The sequence below is a fragment of the Ptychodera flava genome, chromosome 20, assembly GCF_041260155.1.
Source record: "Ptychodera flava strain L36383 chromosome 20, AS_Pfla_20210202, whole genome shotgun sequence".
Taxonomy (NCBI): domain Eukaryota; kingdom Metazoa; phylum Hemichordata; class Enteropneusta; family Ptychoderidae; genus Ptychodera; species Ptychodera flava.
The window spans coordinates 34,973,585-35,000,150 of NC_091947.1; the positions used below are offsets into that span (position 1 = coordinate 34,973,585).

The 26,566-nt window shown below is 36.7% G+C and overlaps 1 protein-coding gene across 2 annotated transcripts; it reads left to right on the top strand.

Annotated features, from left to right (window-relative positions):
* Window positions 1–55: 55 nt before the first annotated feature.
* On the top strand, window positions 56–24,629 carry LOC139120793 (signal peptide, CUB and EGF-like domain-containing protein 1). Of its 2 annotated transcripts, none has more exons than XM_070685344.1 (8): window positions 56–185; window positions 8,283–8,432; window positions 16,185–16,320; window positions 17,132–17,335; window positions 18,780–18,868; window positions 20,189–20,508; window positions 21,532–21,633; window positions 21,980–24,629. In XM_070685344.1, the coding sequence occupies exons 3-8, from the start codon at window positions 16,217–16,219 to the stop codon at window positions 22,163–22,165; spliced, it is 1,005 nt and encodes a 334-aa protein (XP_070541445.1). In that variant the 5' UTR covers window positions 56–185; window positions 8,283–8,432; window positions 16,185–16,216; the 3' UTR covers window positions 22,166–24,629. The 2 variants fall into 2 exon arrangements, with proteins under 2 accessions (XP_070541445.1, XP_070541444.1); XM_070685343.1 differs by lacking the exon at window positions 56–185 and adding an exon at window positions 4,050–4,289.
* The last annotated feature ends 1,937 nt before the right edge of the window (window positions 24,630–26,566 follow it).

Genomic DNA, 26,566 nt, shown 5'->3' on the forward strand with positions numbered 1-26,566 from the left:
GATGAAATACTCAGTTTGTTTTCTATAAGTTGAGAGGTCACCGCTACGTCACTGTAGTGACGCTCTGCAGAGAGCCTCGAACAACAGTTTTACGCCAGCAAAATGGCGGTCTCCGGGTAGTCATGTCGGTTGAAGCTAGCAAAACGGCGATATTTCAGTGAATTTTAAGCGGATTTCTGGTCGTGGTGAGTCCCTAATAACCAAGTTGTCGATGAGTGTTGGCAATTTGTAATTTGGATGGAAACTTTTCGAAATATCGCCGAACAAAGTTGCGACAAGGGTGCTGTCGGGCGTAACATGGACGCTTTTCTACGCATTTTCCCATAGCTGTGGTGGCGGGGTTAAAATCGTAAAAAGTCAAAACCAGCCCGTAAAAGGCAGAATCCCGTCCGAAAACACCACAGCTATGGACCCACAGCTACGTTTTAAGTAAAGTCCGATAAGCTTATGGGTTGAATATGGCAACCGGGATGGCAACCGATGAGCAGAAACAATTTTATATTTTCAAAGTTTTTTTATGTGAATGGTAAGTCCACGTAAGACGATTCAATAAATGAACAACAACCTCGATACTAAGATGAGAACTAAATTTGTGGTTGAGGGGTTGAATATGCCAGCCGGGTAAGATTTAATTTCTCCATGGTGACAACCCCCACCCCACCCCACCCCGTGTAATTTCCATACCGGGGTGTGCCGTCCGAGTTGAAAACATCTACACATGTATGTTTCAAAAATATGACCCATTGTGGATTTCTTTGATAAATTTTCTTACTGTCATTGTCATCTTTATTCTTAAGTGAATGTTTTCCTAAACCATGGGATATTTGTTTTGTTATCGATCAATGTTTAGGTTTTTTCCGGACGAAAGATCGACCCATATTTAGGCATTTCTCATGAAAAATCAACCCACGTTTAGGCCAGAGGAAAACAAATCTTGTTCACCGGATTTTGTGGACCGAGGTTCAGAAGCGCCGAGCGAATTTTTTTTAATTTTTTTAGGCCAAAGGTAACCGCCGTCCTTCTGACTTTTTTGCCGGAATGCAAAAATGGCAAAATAATCTTTTCCCCTTCAAGGCTAACCATAAATATCTCAGACACGATACACTGATACTGGTTATTGAAATCAACACTATATTCCTCAACAATAACATAGGGAATTACAGATATATATATATATATATATATATATATATATATATATATATATATATAATATATATATATATATATAATATATATATATATTAACCTTCCAATATTGTCAATTTTGAAAACCTTTTATGAGTAGAATCTAATGTAGCCAGGAATCCACAATTTTAATACTCTCATGATCGTCATTTTGTGTCCTCTTCAGCAGGTGCCATTGACCTGACCAGAGTGGATTAACTCAAGTCGGCTTTGACTGATGAATCCAAACAGTCCATTGATGCATTTAAAAATGAATCACTTTAAGGTATATGGCTCTACAAAGTGCTCATAACAGGTCGTTTAAAACATCTGAGAGCAGAACTGCCCAATACATGTTTATCTTTTCTTTGCGTGCATCTCTAATGTGGCTATATGATAATTTCGGGAGGGGGGACTTGGAAAATTTTGATCATATAGACAGCGGGGACTTGAAAATTTTTGAGATTATTGAGGGGGGATCTGTAAAAAATAAGATTTCAATCGCGATTCCTCCAGCCCCCTAACAATTATTTTTATGAACGCAGCCTAAGATGAAATCCTGCCAATTCGTGACAGCCGTATCCGAGTCTGCGAAGTGCATTATTATGACAGATATGTATGCTATATGCTACAGGTAGTGGAAATATTAAAATTGCATTGCTGCAAAATGCATTAAAAAGTCATGCATAGGATCATTGTTACTTCAGTGTATGCTGTCAATGTCGATACAGTGTCTTACGAGACTCTGGGTTGCATTCATAAATAGTGGTGGAAGGGATCTGGAGGAATCATAATTGTAATCCTCAGTTTTCAGATTCCCCTCAATACCCAAAAATATTTCATCTACCCCGATCTACATGATCAAAATTGTTCAAGCCCCCCCCCCTCAAAAAACTATCATATAGCAGAATGATTATGAGGAATGTACGTGCAGAAAAAATAATTATGTATTGCGCAGTTCCGTTCGCAGATGTTCGATTGCCTGTTTTTAACGCACACATATTATAGAAATGTGTCAACAGTTTGTTGAGCTATATTCCTAAATACATCTGGACTTTTTAGATTTATCAGTCTAAGCCGACTTAAGTTAATCCGAATTTGACTCGCGCTGAATTAAGTCAATAGAACCCAAAAGGACGATCATGAGAGAGTATACCTACAAATTGTGAATTCATAGTTATACTTTGCGAAGTAGTGAAGATGATGACCTAAAGGAAAACAAATTATATACAGTACAAGACATATATGACCCGGATGTTCCTTATACAACATTGACACTGGGAGGTTGAAATACTCCATCAAATAAAACTTTAAATATCTGAAATTTTGGGCATAATAATAGCAAATTTTGTATGAAGCAAACAATTTCATTTGCTCACACAATTTTGTTTCATTCAAATTAGAGTCTTTACTTTTCAAAGTTTTAATTTTGTGTTGCTGTACGATGAGAATGTGAACATTTCATTCACTGCATGAACTTGAATTGTTTATACATTGATTTTAAGTGATTTTTCGAGAAAACGGGGACTTTTTCATCGTACGTTTATAGAAAATCAAGCATGGTTACCCCATCTGTTTTCTTTGATTTTTGATTAAACTAATATACCAGACAGATATCACTAATTCAAAGGTGTAAGAATAGTTACAGTTCCTCTTATGGTACTTTTCAACCAGTAGACTCAGTACAGTCTGGTAATTTGTTGTATGAGATTTGCCAAACACGCAACTGCAGAGAATGATATAACTTTGATATAAGCTTACTTTGATAGGAGTATTTCCCCCATTAAAGAATGCAAAAACTACATATGTCCGACGACATTCTGTTAAGGGATGAAATATTGAGTCCATTCTGTGGGGGAGATTTTTTTTTTTTTATTTAATCTCGAACCAACAGGTTGCCCCAATAACAGGTTCGTTTGAAAATTAAAATATACAAAAACGAAAAATATATAACAGTTACAACGTAAACAAACAGACAGGAGAATTCACATAAAAAACCAAAAAAACAACAACACAGCGAAGGATACACAGAAATACATCCAGAAAAAAGTAATTATTCAGAAAAAAGGATCTTACATAATCCATGACGAAAATTACTGAAGTTATTAAAAATATCCAAATTTTGCTTGTTACAGATAGAATTAAAATATGTCTGAGCTCGTGATAAAAATGAGTGTTTCAAGATATTCGTACGTGCTGACACTGGTCTAAAAAGAACAGCACGACGCAATGTAAAAGCAGGAACGTTAAAATGAATCTGTGCAAGAACATCTGGTACACTATAAACTGAGTGAAGGATTTTATAAAGAAAAAGGGTGTCTAAAAATTTTCGCCTGTTCTCCAATGTGGGAAGGCGAAATTCATAACATAGGTTACTATACAGAGCCCTTGAGTAAGCCATCGATGAACGGAAACAAAGATACTTGATAAATTTTATTTGGACTCTTCTAATTTCTTTATCAAATATAATTGATGAGGGGACCAGATGGGTGAGCAGTATTCAACGTGGCTTCTGACGTAGGAGACATACAATGTTTTTAAAACCTTGATACTATTAAAATATTTACAAGAACGCTTGATAAATCCAAGCATTTTAAAAGCCTTTGAAACAAAGGGAGATGGTCAAAAAATCGAAAGATGTGTTGAAATGAAACAATAACTTTTAAAATAAATTCTTGAAGAATATTATGCCTATTAAAAACGACCGGAACGACAATCTCGAACAAAATGTCAGTATGAATCCCTAAAAAATAAATCGTTTTTAGTTCGAGCATTAAGGTTCGAGCTGTGTAGTCACACTGATAGGTTCCTGCCGTGGACAACGAACAATCGGAAAAATCGAGACTGCGCCGCAGAGGCACAGCTGGCTGCATAGGTAGTTGAACTTTGAACCGTGGGACCTTGTGAATAGTCACATGACGAACTGAACAGATGATCAAACACGTACATTGCCTACAAGACAAGTGTCCGGTGCTACCTGCGTCCTTCTGTTAAAATGATTGGAAGGGTGACCTAGATCGCGGAGGAGTTTCATTTTTATGATCACAACGTAAACCTGATTCATACTAGAATGAAGTTTACTGCAATCGGGTATTGCTTCGTTTGTTTCATGTGTTTTCAAGGTAAGGTTTTAGAAAAGGGTCAACAACCGGAACTATCACTGGTACAGTACGCCACAGGGCCAGGCAGCATTTTAGCTGGTTCTTTTTACCGTCCGTCCTCCACTGACCCCTGGCTGTATGTTGTGTAACCGTTACCATGAGGATTTGATACTATAGTCAGATGTTTACCCTCATGTTTAGATATCCCTAAGAACATGAAGAAGACCCGAAAGTTCACGGTTGAATAGTTACCACCAACGGTATGTAGTAGTACTCGTGAAAACTTACGTTGAGTGATGTTCTCAAGTTCGTACTGTACCGTACTCACTGAATACTATTCGCGTTTTGTCAATTATTGCCAGAGATACTTTCTTCCGCGGATCATACACCACATGCTGTAAGCTACATTTATAATTGTTTCCAGAATGTTTGACAAGAGAAGCACTTTGTACGTGAAATACGTTTTCCCACGGTCGGACCGGGACGACAAAGCGGGTAGAACTGTGCCTACGACCCGCGATTCCACAAACACGGAGTCGTCCGTTTACACATGTAGTGAATTTGGTCAGATGAGAGCATATCCGTTGCCAATTAACCGTACTGCACGAATCAGTACCCTAACTATCAGCTTCCCCTAGCTCCTGTAGGCATGACCGTGCACGTGAACCAGCAATGCATGATGATCAGTCAACCATTTGTGATCGAAAACACTGGCATGATAACGCCCCCTTCCTTGCCATACCCCGGTACATGCATCGCATTATCTTGTAATACGTCTCCCCCACCAAGTCTTATGGTTACATGTAATGGATTCCTAATTATCACAAAGGTGTTGGCGAGTTTCTTATTTTGTCAACCTTCAGTCCAATAAGAAGCAGAGCAACATTGAAATGTTACGTTGTTTTCTTGTATGAGAAACTTGATGAGTAGATGCATAGACCCTCCAAAATGGTAGGAACGGACTTATGGAACCATCATTGTTTATGGCCTAGGGGGTTGAGGAGTGTGAGGGGTCACTCAAAAAAAATGAAAACTACAAGGGGGTGCTAAAAATGTGGAGAGAAAGAAGTAAGGTTACTCAATTTCTGGTGCAAAATAAATTGAAAACACCTCTCAGATTGCACCAGACTGCACCATTACACACATAAATTTCTCAATATGTTTCATGCCAGAGCAGGGACACCCCACTGTAACTAACACTTTCCCCAGCCTCTCCTGCACCCCCCCCCCCCATATGCTTCAAATTCTGCCCAGTCAGATATCCAAGTGAAAACCCTGTCATGATACCTATCTAAATGAAACAATACTGTGTGGTTGGATACTGGCTGTAGCGTTAGCTTTATATCTGTATTTTGTTGTCACTTTGAATTTCATTTTGTTGGTTTCACCTTTTTGGACCGTCATGAGATAACTGATGATAATCTAGCAGGGTATATCAGGATTTGAAAGGTGTTTCCTATTGCTTTATTTTTATAAATTTTATGAATACATGTAGTGATATTTAACTTTTTTAAGTAGGGGTGGGGTGGTTTCTGATGAAATTCCTCCGAGCCCCTAAGCCGTAAATAATGATGGCTCCCTTAGCAGGGTAGCAGATAACTACTTTGGTAGGATCTGTGGAATTATCTCATGGGGATGTGAGGAAGTCTCTGGATTGATCAGTGAATTATATTTTTTTACTGAATGTCAAAATTACCGTTGCTTTAATAGAATTACATGTCAGCTTTGGCAATGCTAGTGGATTTTGTGATGTACGTCATCCTTCCATTACTAAATGAATCTGATTATCAAGTATTGTAGCCCAAACTGTTTTCTACATCTACGAATCCTCTGGCATTGCAGCAGTAATGTACCCCTTCCCTGCCCATAATGGACTCAAGCAAACTTTGCACGCCATAAAATACTCTGCCCATTGTACATTATGTCGTGCAGTTTCTCTTTATTCATTATGGTCTTTGAGGGGGTATATTATTGCACAATATTCCTGTTTATCTGTTTTTATGTAGTTAGTTTAACCTGAAGTTCCTGAAACACAAAATAGCCAACATCCCCAGTAGGATAAAAAAATGTATTTTTGGCTTCAGTCAAATTCAGACAGAACTATACATATTATTGGTATCAATCTATTTTCAGAGATTTGAATTAACTGTTTTTACTTGGTAAGTTCAATTGACAACAAGAAGACATCTAGAGTGTGCAGTTTTACCCCAGCCATATGGCTAATTTTCAAATTATATTATTCTAACACAACAATCAATGAAAGTCTGAAAAACAAATTAAAATTTGTACCCCAGTTTTATAACATTATTTATGGATAGTGTATTCACAAGCCAGCATAATCAACTGTAATAGTGTCGTTCTGATACAATTTTGTAGATGAGCAGTAGTAATTGTTTGTGAGAATAGAAGTATTTTATGATTTTTAACACACGTATGTGGTAAAGGAATAAGAAAACACTGAATAGGACTGGCCTATGATTTGAAATTAAATATGAAAGGTTAGCTTATGTTTTGAAAGCCCTCATGCAACTTATGCCAGTAAACAGGGTCAGAGACCTTATTCCATTGTTTGAATTTTCATATGAATAGAAATGACAGAATGGGGTCACAGGGTGTTTACAGTCGCGAGGTGGTTTTGATACAGGAGGCAAGAGGTCATAGTTCTAGCATATACTTTGTGATTCTAACCAAAGAGAAAATGTTTTGATTTTTATAATGACACCTTGAAGGAGTTTGAGGCTTTTATTATTGGCTTTTGATAAAAACAGCTAATATTTTTATCCACGGCTGTTATGCCAGTGTCAAACAGAAATCATTATCAACCATGGTCACTCCACACACAGTTGGGTCCAGGGACTGCTGCATGGAGAGTGGCCTTGTGTCAACGCATGACGCACTGATCAATTCTGTGTACATAGTGGGTGTAAACAGGGCAATAGATGCTTCAAGTTTAACCAAAACATGACTGTGTCTTGTTAAAGCCCTAATAGCTGCAAATTTTATGCATTATTTTCATGATTTTATTTTCAAACCAAATTGGTTCATTTAACCCTTTCAGGCCTGACTTTCTGGTAACTTACCATAACTACCCCTATATATAGGGATTTAGGCCTGAAAGGGTTAAATGTTCTACCTGAAGGACATGTACCGGTATAGAAGTATCACTGCTGACTGATTTGGACCATGCCTTCACATTTTAACAGGTTAAATAATAAATAGGTGCAGCACCCGTACAATAACGCCCCCACGGAAAAGTACAAAGAATGCAATATTTCCTGCACATACGTGATCATCTAAGAAACAAACATGATGCCATTTACTTTAATGCACAACACATGATGGCCAACATTTTGTTGTCATAATCGTTATTTTCTCTGTCACATGATTAGTTATGGAAATGGCAGGAAATCTCGAATAATATTAAAACTTTGAATTTAAATACCATATTCGACACTTACGACAGTGTTATACACTTTTTCAGTCTTTAATGGGTCTTTGTGAAAGTGAGGGTATTTTGAGATCGGTTTATTACACATTAACAGCTATTGGGGCTTTAATGCGATTATGTCTTTGTATTTAGGTTACAAAGATGACGATTAAATGGTGCTACTGATACATCAGTGAACAATCATTGATAATCAAAGGTTAATTAATTTGTAAAAGAAGCTTATTAACAAGCATGCTGATTCTGACGTGAGAAAATTTCCCTCCCTATTTGCAAATGACAAAACAACCCTATTTGCAAATGACAAAACAATTCAATTTGATCTTGTTAGACATATCAATGATCACAGCTGTATCTGCAAGTCATGCATTAATTTCAATTATGACCTAAGACAAAATATTCTTGTAAAATACTTTACTAAGCTGTGTTGATATTTCATAATGTAAGCTGGCCACATGGACATTATATGTAATCTGGGTGTCAATAAGAATTCTTTGAGGATTTCATGTATATTTGGCAAGCATTTGTGATATGTTTTTCAATTGAAGTTCTTTTATTGCTATTTTCAGTTGTCAGCGGTAGTATTTTTTCATTATGGAGCCACTCTCTCTACAATCCTGTGTCTCATCTCCTTTCAAGAAGTGTAAGATCTGTAAATTGTTCAGATGTCAATCCAGACAACTGCACACAGTGTGATATTGGAACATTTTCCAACCGTTGTAAGTATACAAAATATTAGGGTACATGTGTATCACAGATACTGTTATGTAGGTCATTTCCCCCACACTCATCATGACCTGAGTTCAATTAGTCTAGAACATTCTCAAGGTCACTGCCCTTGATGACCTCACAACCTTGAATTCAATTAGTCATGTTTGGAATGTTCTGGAAAGTTGATTAGTTGTGTAAGGGAGATAATTTTAGAACAGTAATTAGCATGTCAATAAAAGTTCTAGATTGTTCTTATATGCCTTTATAAAAGGGACGTGCTCAGTTTCCAGTCAGACTTTTGGGATCGTGTCTCTTGTGTGTTACTAAACTCCAGCAGTAGTCATTCTCTAGACTTTTCAAGACCTTCACTGCCAACGCTGGATTTATACTGTGGACTTTGTGCAGCTTCAAGCCTGCAAGGACTGTTCATTCATCCAACTGACTGTTACAACTCTGAGACTGGAGCTTTGCCGTCCCAGCTGAGATAAGTAGTCTGTACACTTTTAAAGCTTGTACTCTATCCCTGACTTAGCAATTAGTTTTATTTTCGTAATAAATTTTGTTTAAACGGAAACTGCTGAGTTCACCCTTTTGTTCGTTTTCTCTGCACGTAACAAATTGGGGGCTTGTCCGGGATACGAATATTTTGAGCCGTTTGACAACATTTTGCCTACCTTTTTCAAAATACTGTATACTCTGAACTCAGCAAAATTCAATCATGGCGGAATTCAAGCCAGACGAATTTATGGAGGACCTTGATCAGGACACATTTAATTCCCTCAGAAAAGACAACCTCATAGCACTGGCAAATTTCCTTAATGTAGAAGTCAAAAGATCTATGCGCAAGCGAGAGATACAGTTCAAGATTGCAAAACATTTAGTTGATTCAGGCCATTTTGAGGAGTCTGCCCTAAAAGATTATGACCTGAGTCTTCCTTTGAACTCAGAAAATTAGAGTTAGAAATACAGGCAGATTTGGCACGTGAAAAGTTAGCAATGGAAGAAAGACAGAAAGAAAAAGAATTACAAATGAAAGAAAAAGAATTGCAAATGAAAGAAAAAGAAAGGCAGGAAAGATTAGAAATGGAAGAAAGACAGAGAGAAAAAGAATTGCGATTAGAAGAACAGCGATTGCAGGTAGAAATAAAACGTTTAGAGCTTGGACAGTCAGGAAAATTCTTCCCTTCAGACAAGTTTGACATCACTAAGCATTTCAGGTTAGTTCCCCCTTTCCAAGAAAAGGATGTTGATAAATATTTCCTTCATTTTGAGAAAATTGCTCAGAGTCTGAATTGGCCTAAGGAGTCCTGGTCTATGCTTTTGCAGAGTGCTTTGGTGGGTAAAGCCAGAGAAATTTACATTCAGTTGTCAGTAGAGCAGGCTTCAAATTATGATTCTGTGAAGGAATTAATTCTCAAGGGCTATGAGTTGGTGCCTGAAGCTTACCGTCAGAAATTTAGGGATTGTGAGAAGGTGAAGGATCAAACTTATGTTGAATTTGCTCGAACAAAAGAACAACTGTTTGATCGTTGGTGTTCTTCTGAAAAGGTCAGTCAGAATTATGACAAATTACGACAGCTCGTTTTGATTGAGGAATTTAAAAGGTGCATCCGGAGTGACATCAAGACGTTTATCAATGAACAAAAGGCAGATACATTAGAGGTTGCTGCACGTTTGGCCGATGATTATTCATTGACCCACAAATCTTCATTTCTCAGCAAACCATCCCAGTCCTTTTCATACAGAAACAATGCAGGTAAATTTAACTCGTCCTTTTCATCCAAGAATTTCTCAAAGGAAAGTAGGAAATCAAATGACAACAGTTCACAGAGTTCAAATAACACTCCCACATCATCAGATCCCAAGTCTCAATCTCCTTCTGACAAACAGTTCGGTACACTTTCTTGTAATTATTGCAAGAAAGACGGCCATTTAATGTCAGAGTGTTTCAAATTGAAAAGAAAACGTGAAGGTCAAAGTGGTCAAAGTGGATCTAAGCCCACCGGCTTTATTTCTTCATCAACTCAATTAGAGTCTAATAATGTGTGCAACACATTTTCTGAGGTTAAACCCCTCTTATCCCCAATTAATGAGGTCAAGGTCAATTCTTCTCAAGATAGCATTATGGGTATTTTCGAACCATTTATTCATGATGGTTTTATATCACTTTCTAGTGATTTCTCTTCCGCTACCCCTGTCAAAATTTTAAGAGATACCGGGGCTTCCCAGTCTCTTTTGTTGGCAGATACCCTGCCGTTTTCTGAAAAGTCATTTTCAGGTTCTAAAGTTCTTATTAAGGGGGTAGATTGTAATGACTACATTCCTGTTCCTCTCCATAATGTCTATTTGTCTTCGGACTTTGTTTCTGGACCTGTGGCTTTAGGTATTAGGCCTTTTTTGCCTTTTGAAGGGATTCACCTTCTTCTTGGAAACGACCTTGCTGGGGACAAGGTCATTACTAATCCACTTGTGACTGATAATCCTAGTTTAGATCAGGATCCAGAGCCAATTGAACAAGAGATACCCGATTTATTTCCTTCATGTGCCATTACTCGAGCCATGTCAAAGAAAACTTCCGAGAATCAAAATACTCTCAAAATAATGTCACAGATGTTGACTTAAATGACACCTTTCTCAGTCAGGTGTTTGACACGGATCATTCCGTTATCCCTCGTGGATTTGAAACTTCCAGTAAACTTCTGCTGACCAAAGTCAGACATTTTCTAGATCAAATCTCATTGCAGAACAACACAAAGACCCAGATATTTTGTCTTTGTTTGACAGGGTAGATGATGAAGGTAAAACTTCAGATAGCTCTGTTTCCTATTATACAAAATCTGGTATTCTCATGCGTAAATGGAGACCTCCAGACGTTTTGGTTGATGACGATTGGGCTATAAAACATCAAATTGTGGTTCCAAAGCCCTACCGTGCTGAAATATTGCGCCTGGCCCATGAAACCCCCTGGGCTGGTCACTTAGGAGTCAGGAAAACTTATCATAAAATTCTCAGTCACTTTTATTGGCCTAATCTCAGGCAGGATGTAGCACATTTCTGTAAAACTTGTCACACATGTCAAATGGTAGGAAAGCCAAATCAGACCATTCCAAAGGCCCCTTTACAGCCAATTCCTGCATTTCAAGAACCATTTAGTAGGATACTAATAGACTGTGTTGGGCCCCTACCAAAAACAAGATCAGGAAATGAGTACATGTTGACAATTATGTGTACATCAACTCGGTTCCCAGAAGCCATACCACTGGAAATATAAAGACAAAGACTATAGTGAAAGCTTTAGTCAATTTTTCACTTTATTTGGCCTCCCTAAATGTGTCCAGTCCGATCAAGGCTCCAACTTTATGTCTGGAATTTTTCAACAAGTAATGGATCAGCTAGGCATTAACAGTATAGGTCATCCGCCTATCATCCAGAAATCAGGGTGCTCTTGAGCGATTTCATCAAACTTTGAAAAACATGATTAGGACCTACTGTTTTCGACACAGAGAAGCAGTGGGATGAAGGAATTCATTTTTTGCTCTTTGCTGTTAGAGAGTCAATTCAAGAGTCTCTTGGTTTTAGCCCATTTGAGCTTGTATTTGGACATACAGTCCGTGGCCCACTTAAGCTCGTTAAAGAGAAATCCCTATCAGACGATGATGATTGTCTGAATATTTTGCAATATGTGTCAGATTTTCGTACAAAACTCTCTAAAGCATGTGAATTAGCCAGAGAAAATCTTGAGTCATCTCAGCAGTCAATGAAAACCAAATATGATAAAAACACCTCAAAACGGAAGTTTGAACCAGGTCAAAAAGTTCTTGTTCTACTTCCGGTTCCTGGCAAACCACTCCATGCTCGTTACTTTGGGCCATATCTAATTGATAAGAAATTGAGTGATTTAAATTACATCATAATAACACCTGACAGGCGAAAACAAAAACAGCTATGTCACATAAATATGCTTAAGCCATATTTGGATAGGGATAATCCTACTATAACTCAGCCTGTCAGTACCGTCAGTTCTGGCCATTATGAAGATAGTGATACTGAAACTGACTTGAGTGAAAATACTCTAAACTCAAAGCTGGGCTCGGTCAAGCTTCAGAACTCAGAAATCCTGGAGAAGCTGGAGTCTATAAAGTTGGCACACCTCCAGCCAGAACAACAACAACAGGTGAAAGAACTGCTCCATGAATATAAACACCTGTTTCAAGATGTTCCAACGAGGACAAACATCATCTACCACAACGAAGATGTCTGCGACAGTAATCCAGTGGAACAACATCCAGACGAACTGAATCCTGCGAAAGCGGAATATCTCCAGGAGGAAGCCAAGTATTTGCCGAACAATGACTTTATCGAACTCAGTAAAAATAACCGGACTTTGCCGTGCATACTTTATGCCAAATTCAGTGCCATTTCAAGTTTTCCAACAACAAATTGCAAGAAGATAGTCATGGGACATCCTGTTTGCTACTTTTCACACAAATTTAACAAACTCCAGAGAAACTACTCTACAATTGAAAAAGAGTGTTTATCTTTGATATTAGCTTTACAGCATTTTGAAGTTTATGTTACTTCTTCAAATCAGCCAATAGTGGTTTATATTGATCACAACCCTCTTGTTTTTCTGCAGAATTTAAAGGCAAAAATCAGAGATTGCTAAGATGGAGTTTAATGTTACAGGAGTTTAATCTTGATATTAGACATATCAAAGGCAGAGACAATTTAATTGCAGACTGTCTCTCTCGTATTTAGAGTTTATTGTTGTTCACTTTCAAGAAATTTTACTTTAGAGTAAAAAATTTTGAGTACTTAAATCTTTTTCAAGATTACATTTGTAAAAGAAAGATTTTTCTTTGAAAAATTTTCTTTTTTTGAAGAGGGGGTGTGTTATGTAGGTCATTTCCCCACACTCATCATGACCTGAGTTCAATTAGTCTAGAACATTCTCAAGGTCACTGCCCTTGATGACCTCACAACCTTGAATTCAATTAGTCATGTTTGGAATGTTCTGGAAAGTTGATTAGTTGTGTAAGGGAGATAATTTTAGAACAGTAATTAGCATGTCAATAAAAGTTCTAGATTGTTCTTATATGCCTTTATAAAAGGGACGTGCTCAGTTTCCAGTCAGACTTTTGGGATCGTGTCTCTTGTGTGTTACTAAACTCCAGCAGTAGTCATTCTCAAGACTTTTCAAGACCTTCACTGCCAACGCTGGATTTATACTGTGGACTTTGTGCAGCTTCAAGCCTGCAAGGACTGTTCATTCATCCAACTGACTGTTACAACTCTGAGACTGGAGCTTTGCCGTCCCAGCTGAGATAAGTAGTCTGTACACTTTTAAAGCTTGTACTCTATCCCTAACTTAGCAATTAGTTTTATTTTTGTAATAAATTTTGTTTAAACGTAAACTGCTGAGTTCACCCTTTTGTTCGTTTTCTCTGCACGTAACAATACCAAATCAAACATTCAACTTTTGTAGAGTAAGCCAGATAATCTTACGTGAGTGGCTAAGGAAGTCATTTAATAATAATAATAATAATGGTTTATTTGCCTCAAAATGGTGACCCTTAGGTCAAATTATAAGAGGTACAATTCTAAAATTTGTCAAAATATAGAGTCGTTCTCTAGCAAAAAATAAACACATCATCAACAACAACAATACAACAATTGATGATAAAACGCATTCAATTACGTAATAAATTAACACTATAAACAATCTGATTTTCCTTTGGCACACACACAGTCCCTGGCAGGACTCTGGTACACCAAAGCAATACATAAAGCAGAAAAGCTACACTTCCAAACATCATTAAACAGTCGACCTTGAGGAAACAAGTTGTCTGAGCTGAATTTTAATTCAAAAACTTTCTTACCTAATGCCCGCATGCAGTGTCAGAGACAAACCAGACGTTGTACAGTTGATTGCCTCCAGCTTCATTTACTCCCCAAGCCATTAACACATCTTAATTTTTCCAATAAAGTCAGTTTGTCATCTTATCCAATTATCTCTGAACTTTACCTTTTTTCTCATTTGGTTGATTTATCATGCATATTGTCACTTTTGAAATGGTGGCAGCTATAGATTGATTTCTCAAAAATCAGGGAAAGCATACACATATTTACTGGCTGTGAGGGTAACAGCATGTGATTGTCAATTGAGAGCTGTATAGAAACCCCAAAACAGTCTGTTTCATGAGGCAGCATCTGTAACACACCTCATCCAATTTTCACACTGAAAATCCGAGAAGTTCCTCAGTTATCATCACTCTTCTTACATACAGATGATACTTCCATCTTCCTAACGTGATCCACAATATAATAGGCATGTGCACCCAGCACTTTCAATTTCTTCAGTTAACAGTTGTTCCAAATTGTTAACCCATTAACAAATTTGGAAACTGTTGATGGTTAATTTGCTCTTTGCATGTATGTATTTGTATCAAAATGATGGATACCATGTGACCATAAGTTAACAAATCACAACAGAGAGTTTGAATGAGGTGTGTCACAAAATGTAGTGTTAAAGCCCTAGCACATGTCATAATGTACTAGGTCAACTCAGCCAGATATCAACTCAAGAGAAACCATCTTGGCCTGATTCTTTATAACTGTCCAAACCAACTCGGTTGAAACCTACTTGTCCCATAGCTTTGATTCAGCCCCATCTAATGTATGCTTTTCAAGCTAACACAGACATTGTATCAAAGGTAAATTTTTTTGTGTCATCTTTTGTACTTCAGTTTATTCCATGCAAACTATTTTAGTTTGCTGGCACATAAGCAAAAGTGCGCCCTTTGATGTTAGATCTTTTGTTCACATACGACAAGAAACTTGTGAACAATTAATGAAAGTGTAAAAATCAAACATTGGTCCAAACAAAGCAGAACTTTGTCAGTTTACCCATACAGTGTGCAGTAGTTATGATTGGAGTCACAGAACCAATGCTAGCTGATATCTGATGTTTACTTATTTTCACCAATCTTTAATCACTTACGGTTACAACCTGGTGAAAATATTAACTTCTACTTAGACATGCTGCAGTAGCATTCTAATGTCTAGGTTTTTCATTCACTGCAAAAAATAGGGTTTCATAACGTGGTGTTATTTATAGTCAGGATTATTTGAATATGTGTTTTATCACACAACAAGCACAATAATGTCTGCTTCTGCACATATGATACCAGAGGAGCCAAGAAGTTATTGATGATGAGCAAAGTTTTGGTTGAAATTCAGTATCCCACCACTCACGCTTTCATGTATCTACATGTACCGTACAGTAATCCAGGCATTGTCAGTTTCACTGTATGGTTTACAAGAAGCTGAACAAAATATGTCAATCAGTTCACAGCATGAAAAGAGACTGAAAGTTAGTTCCACAGCATCAGATCAATGTGATTTGGTTTTCGACCCAGTAAAAATTGGTACTGGCCAAGTTGGCTTAGGCCAATGTGATTTTGAGCAAACCCAATTTTTACCAGGGTTTGCGTTTGGCTTGATTTGGTCAGGCTGAGTTTGTTTCAGCGAGTTGATTTCAGGTAGCGTTTACTTTGAACCAGCTGTAATAGCAAGTCAGAAATATACTTGTAAATCACAGTATGTCAAGACTTATATTGGATTGAAAATGAAAGATTTTAAAATAGCCAAAAGTGCATGACTGACACCAAAGATGTTCTAAGATCCATGTGCCTTTGAAAAATTCTCATGTATGAACATTCTGTGCTGATGATACTGATGTGATGTCTTTGTTTCCACAGCCAGTAGTTCCTGTACATGCTGTTATGCAGGAATGTGTAATGACACAGATACATGTACAGACTGCCCCATAGGACACTATCAACCAAAACAGAACCAAACCACTTGTAACAAATGCCCACCAGGATTTGCTGTCAAGTGAGTAACAAACAACACTTCAAACATTGCAAGACTGCAGAATACTGGGATCATGCTAAACCATATTACAATTTAATATTTTCATAGGGGATACCTATTTGTCAAGAAGGCATCCCTAGATAGGTATGGGCAGATTACTAATCTCTGCAGGACCATTTGGCCTAAGCATAAAGGATAAACTCTTCACTGTCAGATATGTCTATATAATTCAAAAACAATTTCAGCTCTTCCTGTGCTCTGCATTGATGTTCCTGTTAACAATCAAGTGTAATTGTAGAGACTGTACATTTGAAGTCTTCTATAACAGAAATAAGTGTCTGTCTTGTTATATTTCATTCTATTGTCTGTACTGTCTTTACCAATTGTCAATACTCATGTAAACTACAGAGGAGCATGAATGATGTGTACTTAGAGTGTACTTGATACACTGTTACTACATTTGATTGAAATCGGTGATTTCAGTAGTTTTCTTATGCATTTGTAATCATTAGTGTTCAATGTTTTAGTCAGGGGAACATGGTACATTTGAGATTTTCCAAAATTTTGGAGTAACTAACTTGATTACATTCATCCATTTCGGATACCAGTACTCAACTCTGATGCAATTGCCAAGAACTACAGCTGGTATTTTACTATCAACAAAGCAAGATATTTTTGCATGAAATCAAGAGATATACAAGAGGCAGTTTCAAATTGCTTTCACCAATAGCTTTTAGTTCAATACTTTCAATCATACATGAAACTTATCCTTTGACCAACTTCAATATTTTCAATCATACATTTAATCCATGCTTTTCATTTTTTTTTTCAGTGACACCGGCAGTATTGAGTGTGAAGGCTGTGATGTAGGTTACTTTGCAAATATGTCAGGTATGGCTACCTGCAGGCCATGTATGATTGGGTTTTACACCAACATCACAAACTCTACAAGTTGTAATCCCTGCAATCCTGGATACTATCAGGACAAACCAGCACAGGCAGTTTGCAAAGAGTGTCCTAAAGGATTTTATACAAAGTAAGCCATTCCTGCAATATGCAGTTTTCAGATAACTTTGGGTGTATAATAAGTGGGAACTGTATAGTTAAGAATAGATGAATGTTCAAGAATTATTTCATAGAAAGAAGCATACAGTTGACAATGTAATACATCTAAAGCTGCAAAGTCCAGACTTCATTTGTCATCTGCTGTAATCAAGATGTCCTTCAGTCTATATACTTAAAGGTGTTTGTTTATATAAATGTATCTCCAAATGTCTGACAATTTTATGCATTTGTTGTTGCATTGCCATGTTATCTTATTTGTCCTATTCTTGAAAGTTTTGTTTCCATTACATTTAATAACACATGGAGAGTAATGAGTCCTGAAGACTGTAGCTCCATGTGGGTGTATGTGAAAAGTTAGGTATTAGTTTCTCTAAGTAAATAATGAGGGAACCAAATGTCTGATCAATTCTGTACAGCAATTAGTAAAGAACAGGTTCATTTTTGTCATCTTGTCCAGAAAGGGTTTCCCTCTTCTAGCCTCAGACTGGTTGGAAACCGTTGACAGACCAAATTGTATTTCCCTATGGTGTATACATTGACATTTGTTAATTTCAATGCCATGATGCCAAAATGTAAACAAGTAGCATCAGTTACAGTACACAAAACATATTTTTCATCATCAATATTGCCATTATTCATCAATATTGCCATATTTTATCAATATTGCCATTATTCATCAATATTGCCATTACGCAGATCAAGTAAGTGTCATGTTTCAAGAAGATGACCTGATGATCCAGATGAATTTTTATGTCTCTATGGTGTCTATGTAATCTCTGAAAAAATTAGAAATTCAAGTTCAAAACAAATACCAGTACACAATTTTGACCATTAATCGGATTGAATTGGTGACTCATGAAATCAAAGGGACCTTTATACTTTTATTGGCAAATTGACTGCATATTGATCTTTAAACTTGTGATGTGTATTTTTTTGCAAATGGCAACCTTTAAAACAAACAGGTTAACAAGATGTATATTCTATAGATTAGCAAAAGAAATATTTTATCTGTGTGCTTGAAATTTAACCCTACCTCATTAATTACAAAGCTAAATCAGTCACACGTGTATGGTTATAGCTTGGATATCTTATGACCATCATCATATCAAATTTGTATTAACAAGTGTATACTTTGAGAATTCACAATGCCACCAAAGTGTAAAACCTTGCAAAATAAGACAGTATTTCATTTCAATAATACCAATACATTATGAAAATGACAGGAGAAGAGGCAGTTTTGAGTTTTCAGGGAATGTGAAATTGTTGAAATCATACAACACTGAACAAGTGCACATGAAGTTATAAAAAGATATCTAGCAATGGTGTGTGACAACATACAGACTTCAGACAATATCACAATTGCAGGAATTCCCTAATTTTGTATTTGATTGACACCATGTTATTGTGTTTTGTAGAATACCTGGCTGTCCAATCTGTACAAAATGTGACATCGGACACTTCAACAATATCACTGGACAAACAAACTGTCCAGCATGTTATCCAGGTAAGCTATCTAACAATCTCATCTAGATTATGTCAATGATGTAAGTTGAAATTAGCCTTCTGTGTAATAGTGTCTTAAGAATTAGCTACTATAGTGTTCAATGGAGGGACGCAAAGCAACGATAAATCATTTGATAACAGTATAAACAAAAATAGTTCAAGAATTACTGATTTGTATTGCTGATTTTGGAAAAGCAATCCTTAGATATTTACAGTATATGTAATATGCCAAACAACCGACTGTAGTTGACTTGTAATGCTAGAAAATTGAAGTTCACAGTACCTCCATGCACCAAACGACCCTGCCTAGCTTCATTTGCCAAGTAAATGCTGTAAAATAGATGAGCCTTTCATTGTAAACCATAATTCAAAATATGTCCTTTAAAGTCAGAAAATTGAACTTTTTTTGTTTCACATTCTTTCATTGATCTAGACTAGCTATTTCTTCCCCATTTTAACATTTGCTCAATTGAAAAAATATATTGCAGTCTGTTAGCAATAGGTGTGCATCGTGTATGTGAAACTATGTAGAACTTACAACACTGTGATCATGATTGACAACTCTCCAAAAATTGTTAAACGTAATCAACATTCAACACTGTAAAAATCATGAGGCGTCATGCTGCATTTTAAGAATTACTGCTGCATGCATATATTGTTGTTTCCTTGTTACTGCGCAGATCTTGTGAGCTATAACAATGGAAAAGAAAAAAATGCAGCATTACATCATCTCAGACCTGAGATGAGAAACCAACATTTTGTGGGTTTTTTGCTTTAGTTAAAAGGAGGCTGTCGTCGGAACTGCATGTGTATGACTTTCTTGTTTACAAACAATGTTTTTCATGCACGATATCTTGATGCATCAAGTCAACATAGCTGCAACATGTGAATTTTATGATATTCATTGTTAACAAACATGTTTTAACTTTCGTCAATTGCAAATGTACCTTACTAGATACAGTGTTTACATCGGTGATAGGGGTCCCTGGCAACCTTTGAGCAGAGTTCTGATGACAGTCTCCCTTTAATCCTTTTGCAGAGGTAATTCTCAAAATGATAAACAGTGAACAACATTTTACTGTTTGGGGAAAGATAACATTTTAAGTCAGCAGTGTTTTTCAACCAAATGATTCCTATCTCAGTTTTCAATGTTTTCTTACATGAACAACTGGCAATAACTTTCATCAGCAGGTTTAATGTTTTAAATGTTTTAAAAGAGAATCATAGATAACTTCTGATATCATAGATGAAAACATAAGCTTTTATGTACAGAGCAATTTATTTCAACTTAGGAAGTGCTTTCATTAACATTATCCTGTAGGAACTTACACTGATGAAATGAACGCAACAGAATGTAAATTGTGTAAGGAAGGCCACTACCAGTCCCTTACAGGTCAGTCAAAGTGTAACCTTTGCCCTGTGGGGTCATTCTGCAATGAAACTCGTTGCAGTCTTTGTGAAGGTTGCCCACCTGGTCACGAGGCAAAGGAGTCTGGGTCATCATCTTGTACTGAGTGTCTGAAAGGATATTACAAAGAGAATACTGGAAGACATTTGTGTACAACGTGTCAATCAGGATGGTATCAAGATGCAGCAGGACAGTCGTCTTGCATTGAATGTCCGGCAAGATGCTTTTGTCCAGTAAGTTTCAAGCCAATCATTCACCCCCAGGTGGCTTGATCACCATGGGCGTGTGTACATGCATAGTGCAAATGACCAATGCAATTTAAAACCACAATAGAGAAAGCCAGTGATGGAAAAGGAGGACCATAATATGGGCTTATCAACCCATCATGTTTATGAGTAATTAGCATTAAACAACTATTTGCACCATGCAGCTACAGAAATATGTGTCTGACAGAATGCACACGCTCAACTGTTTGTATATCTCTGTTCTACTACCAGTACTTAGCATGTTCCCTGTACACCAGCTCACTATGTCTTTTGTGTAAACTCATGTACAGGAAAACATCAAGACACATATAGATTGCAGTATAGACAGGCAAGCATATAAAGTCAGAGGGACAAAACACATGCACTCAGACTGACACATAAACTAGCAGATTATTGCTTTGGCAACATTATCATTTATTCTGCCAGGCCTATCAATTTCCCATCTGCCAAGTCAGTAAAAACCAGTATGTATCCAAACTCTAAGGCATTTCCACCCACTTTACATGATATATGTTATGGCAGGTTAGTCAATAAAAATCATGTTTACAGTATCTCTGTTTTCAGAAGCCTTCAAATGTTCATGTCTAAATGAAAATGCAACATAAGGGACATGTTATGCCTAGTCACTGGTTTAAACATAGACTTGGCGTGATAGTGGCAAACAAACTTGGCAGGATAAGTGATATTGTCGTGGTTACACAAAATCATGAACACAATTCATGATGTAATCTCACTCTGTAGTGAAAATCTCTGAGCAAGTGCACTAGCATAAAACAAATAGTTTTTAATAATACAGCTAAATTTGTTTAATACAATCATTTTAACATCAACTGTGCATATTTCAGGTACATTTAACCAGATAGGTGAATTAATATTATTGTATTTCTGTAATAAAAATGAAAGATTTAAGTTGTTGAAAGTATCAAAACAATTAGTGTACTTGATTCAATATGAGATAACTTTTATCATTTTAAATATTTGTTACTTTAGTGTCCAAGTTGCACTCCAGAACCTTGTCCTGAGGATGCCCATTGTCCAGCCGGTAGCAGTGCACCACTTAGATGTTCAAGTTTATTTCTCTTTGATGGGCAAGTAAGTAAATATCAACAGTTGCATTCTAGACATATCAGCTGTGTGAAGAAAAGAACATACAGAAATAAATATACAGGCATCCATGATGGAATGTCGGTCTGCATTTTAACAGCATCACCCTCTGTCATCATTTGACTGAGTGCCCTCGTCAGATGTGAACATTAGACCTCTCTTTCAGAGTCCAAGATACTGAGAAAGTGTAGGGATTGCCGTGACTAGATTTCAGTGATAATTGCACACCAATGGTGATATGGTGTTATTCTTAATTCACACCTTGTGAACCCTTCAATTTTTACACATAAAATCAGTTTACTTCATCGCTTTGAACCTTTCCTTTTTTTTTCAGAAATGTAAAGCTAAGACAGAATTTTACATCATCATTGTTGGATCATGTTGCATTGTTGTTGGTCTAATAATCGGAGTATCAGTTTATAGATACAGACAGAAGCGAAAACTGCTGGTGGATGCAGAAGAGATTAAACCGTTGATCACAGAGAGTGGAGAAAGAGAACCAGTCTACACTGGACTTTGATTGTCATTTGAACGACTTGGACAATGAAGTGTCCTGGTCATGAACACCTTGTTGTTCATATATTAATTGAAATATTTAATTTCAAAGTTATTGAATATATTTTCATTGTCATCTTCCTCTGTACCTCATGATGTAAATATGATCCAAACACACAAATGCCCATTTAATAATGGACGTAGGAAAGATGAGGTACAAGGGAAATATAAATTCACAATAATTACTCATGCAAGAAGGTTACTCCAGTGGAAATGTTTCACAAATGTGAAGACGGTTGTAGCAAGCAGATTAAAACTTACAGGATGTAAGATTTGTTTCTGAAAAGCACAATAATACACAAGTACAGGTATAGATACCTCATACACAAGAATATCTCATCCAAGGTATTGTGTCAGTTCCACCTCAGAGTTCATTTACAGATATCTATATCATAGAATTATTCAGAAACAAAGACATAGATTGAAGAAGTACAATATTTGCATGATAGAAAAATATTTACATAAGACACCCATTTGTGACTTTTTGCTGCTGTTATTCCATGCAGCATAGATGTTGTATTTTCGCAATTTGCAGTAGAGGTGAAATTGTGTGACTTTGAAGTGGGGATTTCTTGATAAGATATACACAAATACGTTTGTGCTGTTGAAAGGGGATGAGAGGGAAAGACCTTATCATTGGAGATATTTTGAAATTGTCAGTCATTGTTAAAGCTAGATCAACATAGGACATGCGGTGGAGTGAGATGTTCATATATTGGCAGGGTATTCACTATAGGTATGACGTAGTTTTGGCCCCCTTTTCACCTCAATTTGTAGACTTTCGATAAAACTGAGATTTTTTACCACCTTTTAACGTAACCATGGCTTTTGACCCTAATTAGCACCTTTCATTCACCTTTTCATGGAAAATTTTAAGTCTTGGCACGAGTATTGTACCTAAACTGTAAACTTTTGACAACCCTATTCCAATATTAAAACCCCCTTGACAACCTTGAATGCAGGAAATTTCCAGTATCATAATGAATAACTATATACTTTGAGTGCTATGTAACTCCACTGAGATCTTGTACATAATGTTCACAGAATGTTTGGTACAGCAGTTTTACTTCATTATGATTGTCAGGGGGTTAAAGAAAAATTGCAGAGCTTGTGTTGTGTACTTTAGTACAAACTGGGTACACCGTGACCAAAGTCAGAACAGAATGCAACACTGGTGTCATATCATGTATGATCATAGAAAATTGGAACAACTTCTACAATTACCTTGCTAGTTACTTCCTATTGTTTCAGGATGAAATAAATTTCATTTGTAAATAACTCTATAGAGCTAAATATAAGATGACAGAAGTTTAATGGTAATCACGGTTTGTGGGCGTCACAAAACAGCCAAATAGATAACCTAGATATAACAGAATTAACTTTACCCAGCAGGGATAGTTCACCAAGGGTTTTAGATTTTTTGAATTCTTGACTCTGATATAAATTGACAAGCAAAGTCATTACTTTAACAATTCTTGTGGTGTAAGATGTTGTCATATAATAGTCATCACCTTCCAGTACAAAGAAGTATCATAGACCCTTGTTCTGTAAAAGCACTTACAAAGTTTGGATGCATGCATCATTTCAGGGATGAATACAATATTTTTTTTTTGTGGGTGGTGGCCTTAGTGCAATTAAAATTGACTGATAAGTTCATTTTTGTCTTCTCAAGTCCATAGCTCCAGGCATTTTAAAGGCAATTTCAAAAGGTTTCTTCAAAATTACACTTCTACTTAACAAGTAGGTGCAGTGTTATCAGCAAAGACTCGTATCACAAGACATAGACTGACTGATTCTATGTATGTCTCTTGTAATGTCTGAGTCAATTAGTATCAAAATCAATAATTCACCTGAGAAAATTGTAAGAAATCGATTCTTTACAGTCCTTTCCTTGTTGATAATATTTTTGAGTCAATTTTTAATTAAACTTCATATAAGGATGTTCCAGGGAATTTACCAGCTGAATCAAATATTAGCCCAGAATATCAGCAATGGGTAGAGTGCCACTGTGATTGTTACTCTAATCAAGACAAAACTGATTTTTAAGAGAGATAATCAAACAGTTTTTTTTTCTGTTGGCCTGTTAAACTTTCAAGGAATGGTCAATGTAGCATTCGGATAACAATAGGAAATTGAATATCAGTCACAAACATGTTCATGGGAGTCCATACTGTTAATCTTATGTTTTATGTCATTGTGAATACAGAAACCAAATTGTTTTCAATGTCAACAACATTACAATGAACAGTAAAAGTCCACAAAATGCTCAACTTGACAGAGTCTATTCTTTTAATTGAAAATGATGTAATTAGCAATATTTTATATGCTGAACTTCTCTTCCGAATTGTGCATAGAGACTTCTTCATTGATTGTATACTGTAATGCAGGAGGGAAATTGATTTCAATAAAAAGATTGTTGATTAATAAAATTGCTGTAGAATGTAATTCTTGTATAGCTGTGACAGCATGGTGTGCTCCACAACCACTTTGTAACTGTCAATGTTCTTGATAAAATCAATTGTGTCTTCTCTTGATTTCACTTGAGTAGTGGTTTGCAGTACATCATTGTGTATTGTGGTTGCCTTCCATTCTACTCAAAGCATGAATTGTCATGTATGGTCTAAGTTCCACTTTGGACTGATCAAGAAAGGTGTTACATCAAAAATCACTGTTAGGTGACAAGCTTGTCAAACAGCTAGGTGTTTAATATTACAAATGTGTAAGGTACAACAACTTACTACACTTTACGAAAACAATCAAGTGATTATTACAGCTGTAAAGGTACAGCTCAGATACAACAAGAAGTTTCAGACGTCAACACTCATTCACCAAACACAACTTCATGGATCAAGCTCATATGAAATCCCAATTTCCTGTATCAGAAAGAATACAAATAGGTCGTTTTTTCCCTCATGATGAATGCATTGTAAACTTTTATTTTTGAATAAGAGTGTAATTTTGGGGGCAAAACTAGCGGTAAAATATGATCAAGTCTTAACTTTATGAAGGAGTACAACTCTTCAGAATTCTCTCTGAGAAAACAGCTAAATGTAGCTCATGAGATATAAACTTACTCAGCGATATAAAGGGGTGATGAATACTGCTGACTGGACTGGCAAGAAATCTTCAGAATGACTGTACTTCTTTGGAAAAAGCAGATGGCCGTAACGTTGTAGAAACTAGGGATGATGAAGATGCATAGTGATTCCATATAAAATTGATCTGAGCTTTTTACCATCACACATACTACATGATATCTAGACCATGATGCTAGTTTTGTTCAGTTTCAGCAATTTTGAGAGGAATATGGTTGATCTGATAATGGCAGAATACCTGTGGCAGATATTGGTGACGTAAGCCTGCATCTGTATAGAAGAGGGGATCATAGAAATCAAAGAAAACCAGAATGAGCTGGAGACAATAAAACACCTTTCGTTGTTCAGTGTATGTTGCATTTGCTTGTCCATGTGCCAGGCCAACCACACAAAGCCTTCATACATGATGCCAATCAACTACCATGTCTATGGTATGGTGTCACTGACTTAATACTGATCAATGAGCTAACATTTCAATAACATACCACTGTCATTGAGCTACCATTCCATGGACACACTGTCTATGAGTGACCATTTCAGTGACAGTATTAATGAGCCACATTCCAGTGACACCCTCAACCATTGCAGTGACCCTGTCAATAGGTTACCATTCCATGGACACACTGTCTATGAGTGACCATTTCAGTGACAGTATTACTGAGCCACATTCCAATGACACCCTCAGCCATTCCAGTGACCTGTCAATGGGTACCATTCCATGGACACACCGTCTGTGAGTGACCATTTCAGTGACAGTATTAATGAGCCACATTCCAATGACACCCTGAGCTACATTCCAGTGACCCTGTCAATGGGTTACCATTCCATGGACACACTGTCTATGAGTGACCATTTCAGTGACAGTATTAATGAGCTACATTCCAATGACACCCTCACCCAGTTTTTTTCAATGACAGTACACACTGTCAATGAGATACCATGTCATTGACATTCTATTAGTGGCCATTCCAGTGACCCTGTCAATAAGCTACCAATTCAATGACACACTGTCATTAAACTAGCTTTTCAATAACTCTGGCAATGCACTACTACTTCAATGATGCTCTATCAGTGAGCTACTATTTCAATGAAACACTATCCAAAGCAATTATTTCGATAATAATCTGTCAATGAGCTACTATTTCAATGACACTTTGTCAATAAGCTACCGTTTCAATGACCCGCTATCAAGAGCCACCATTCAATAATATACTGTAAATGAGCTACCGTATTTCAATGACTTTGTCAATACTTAAGCTACTATTTCAATG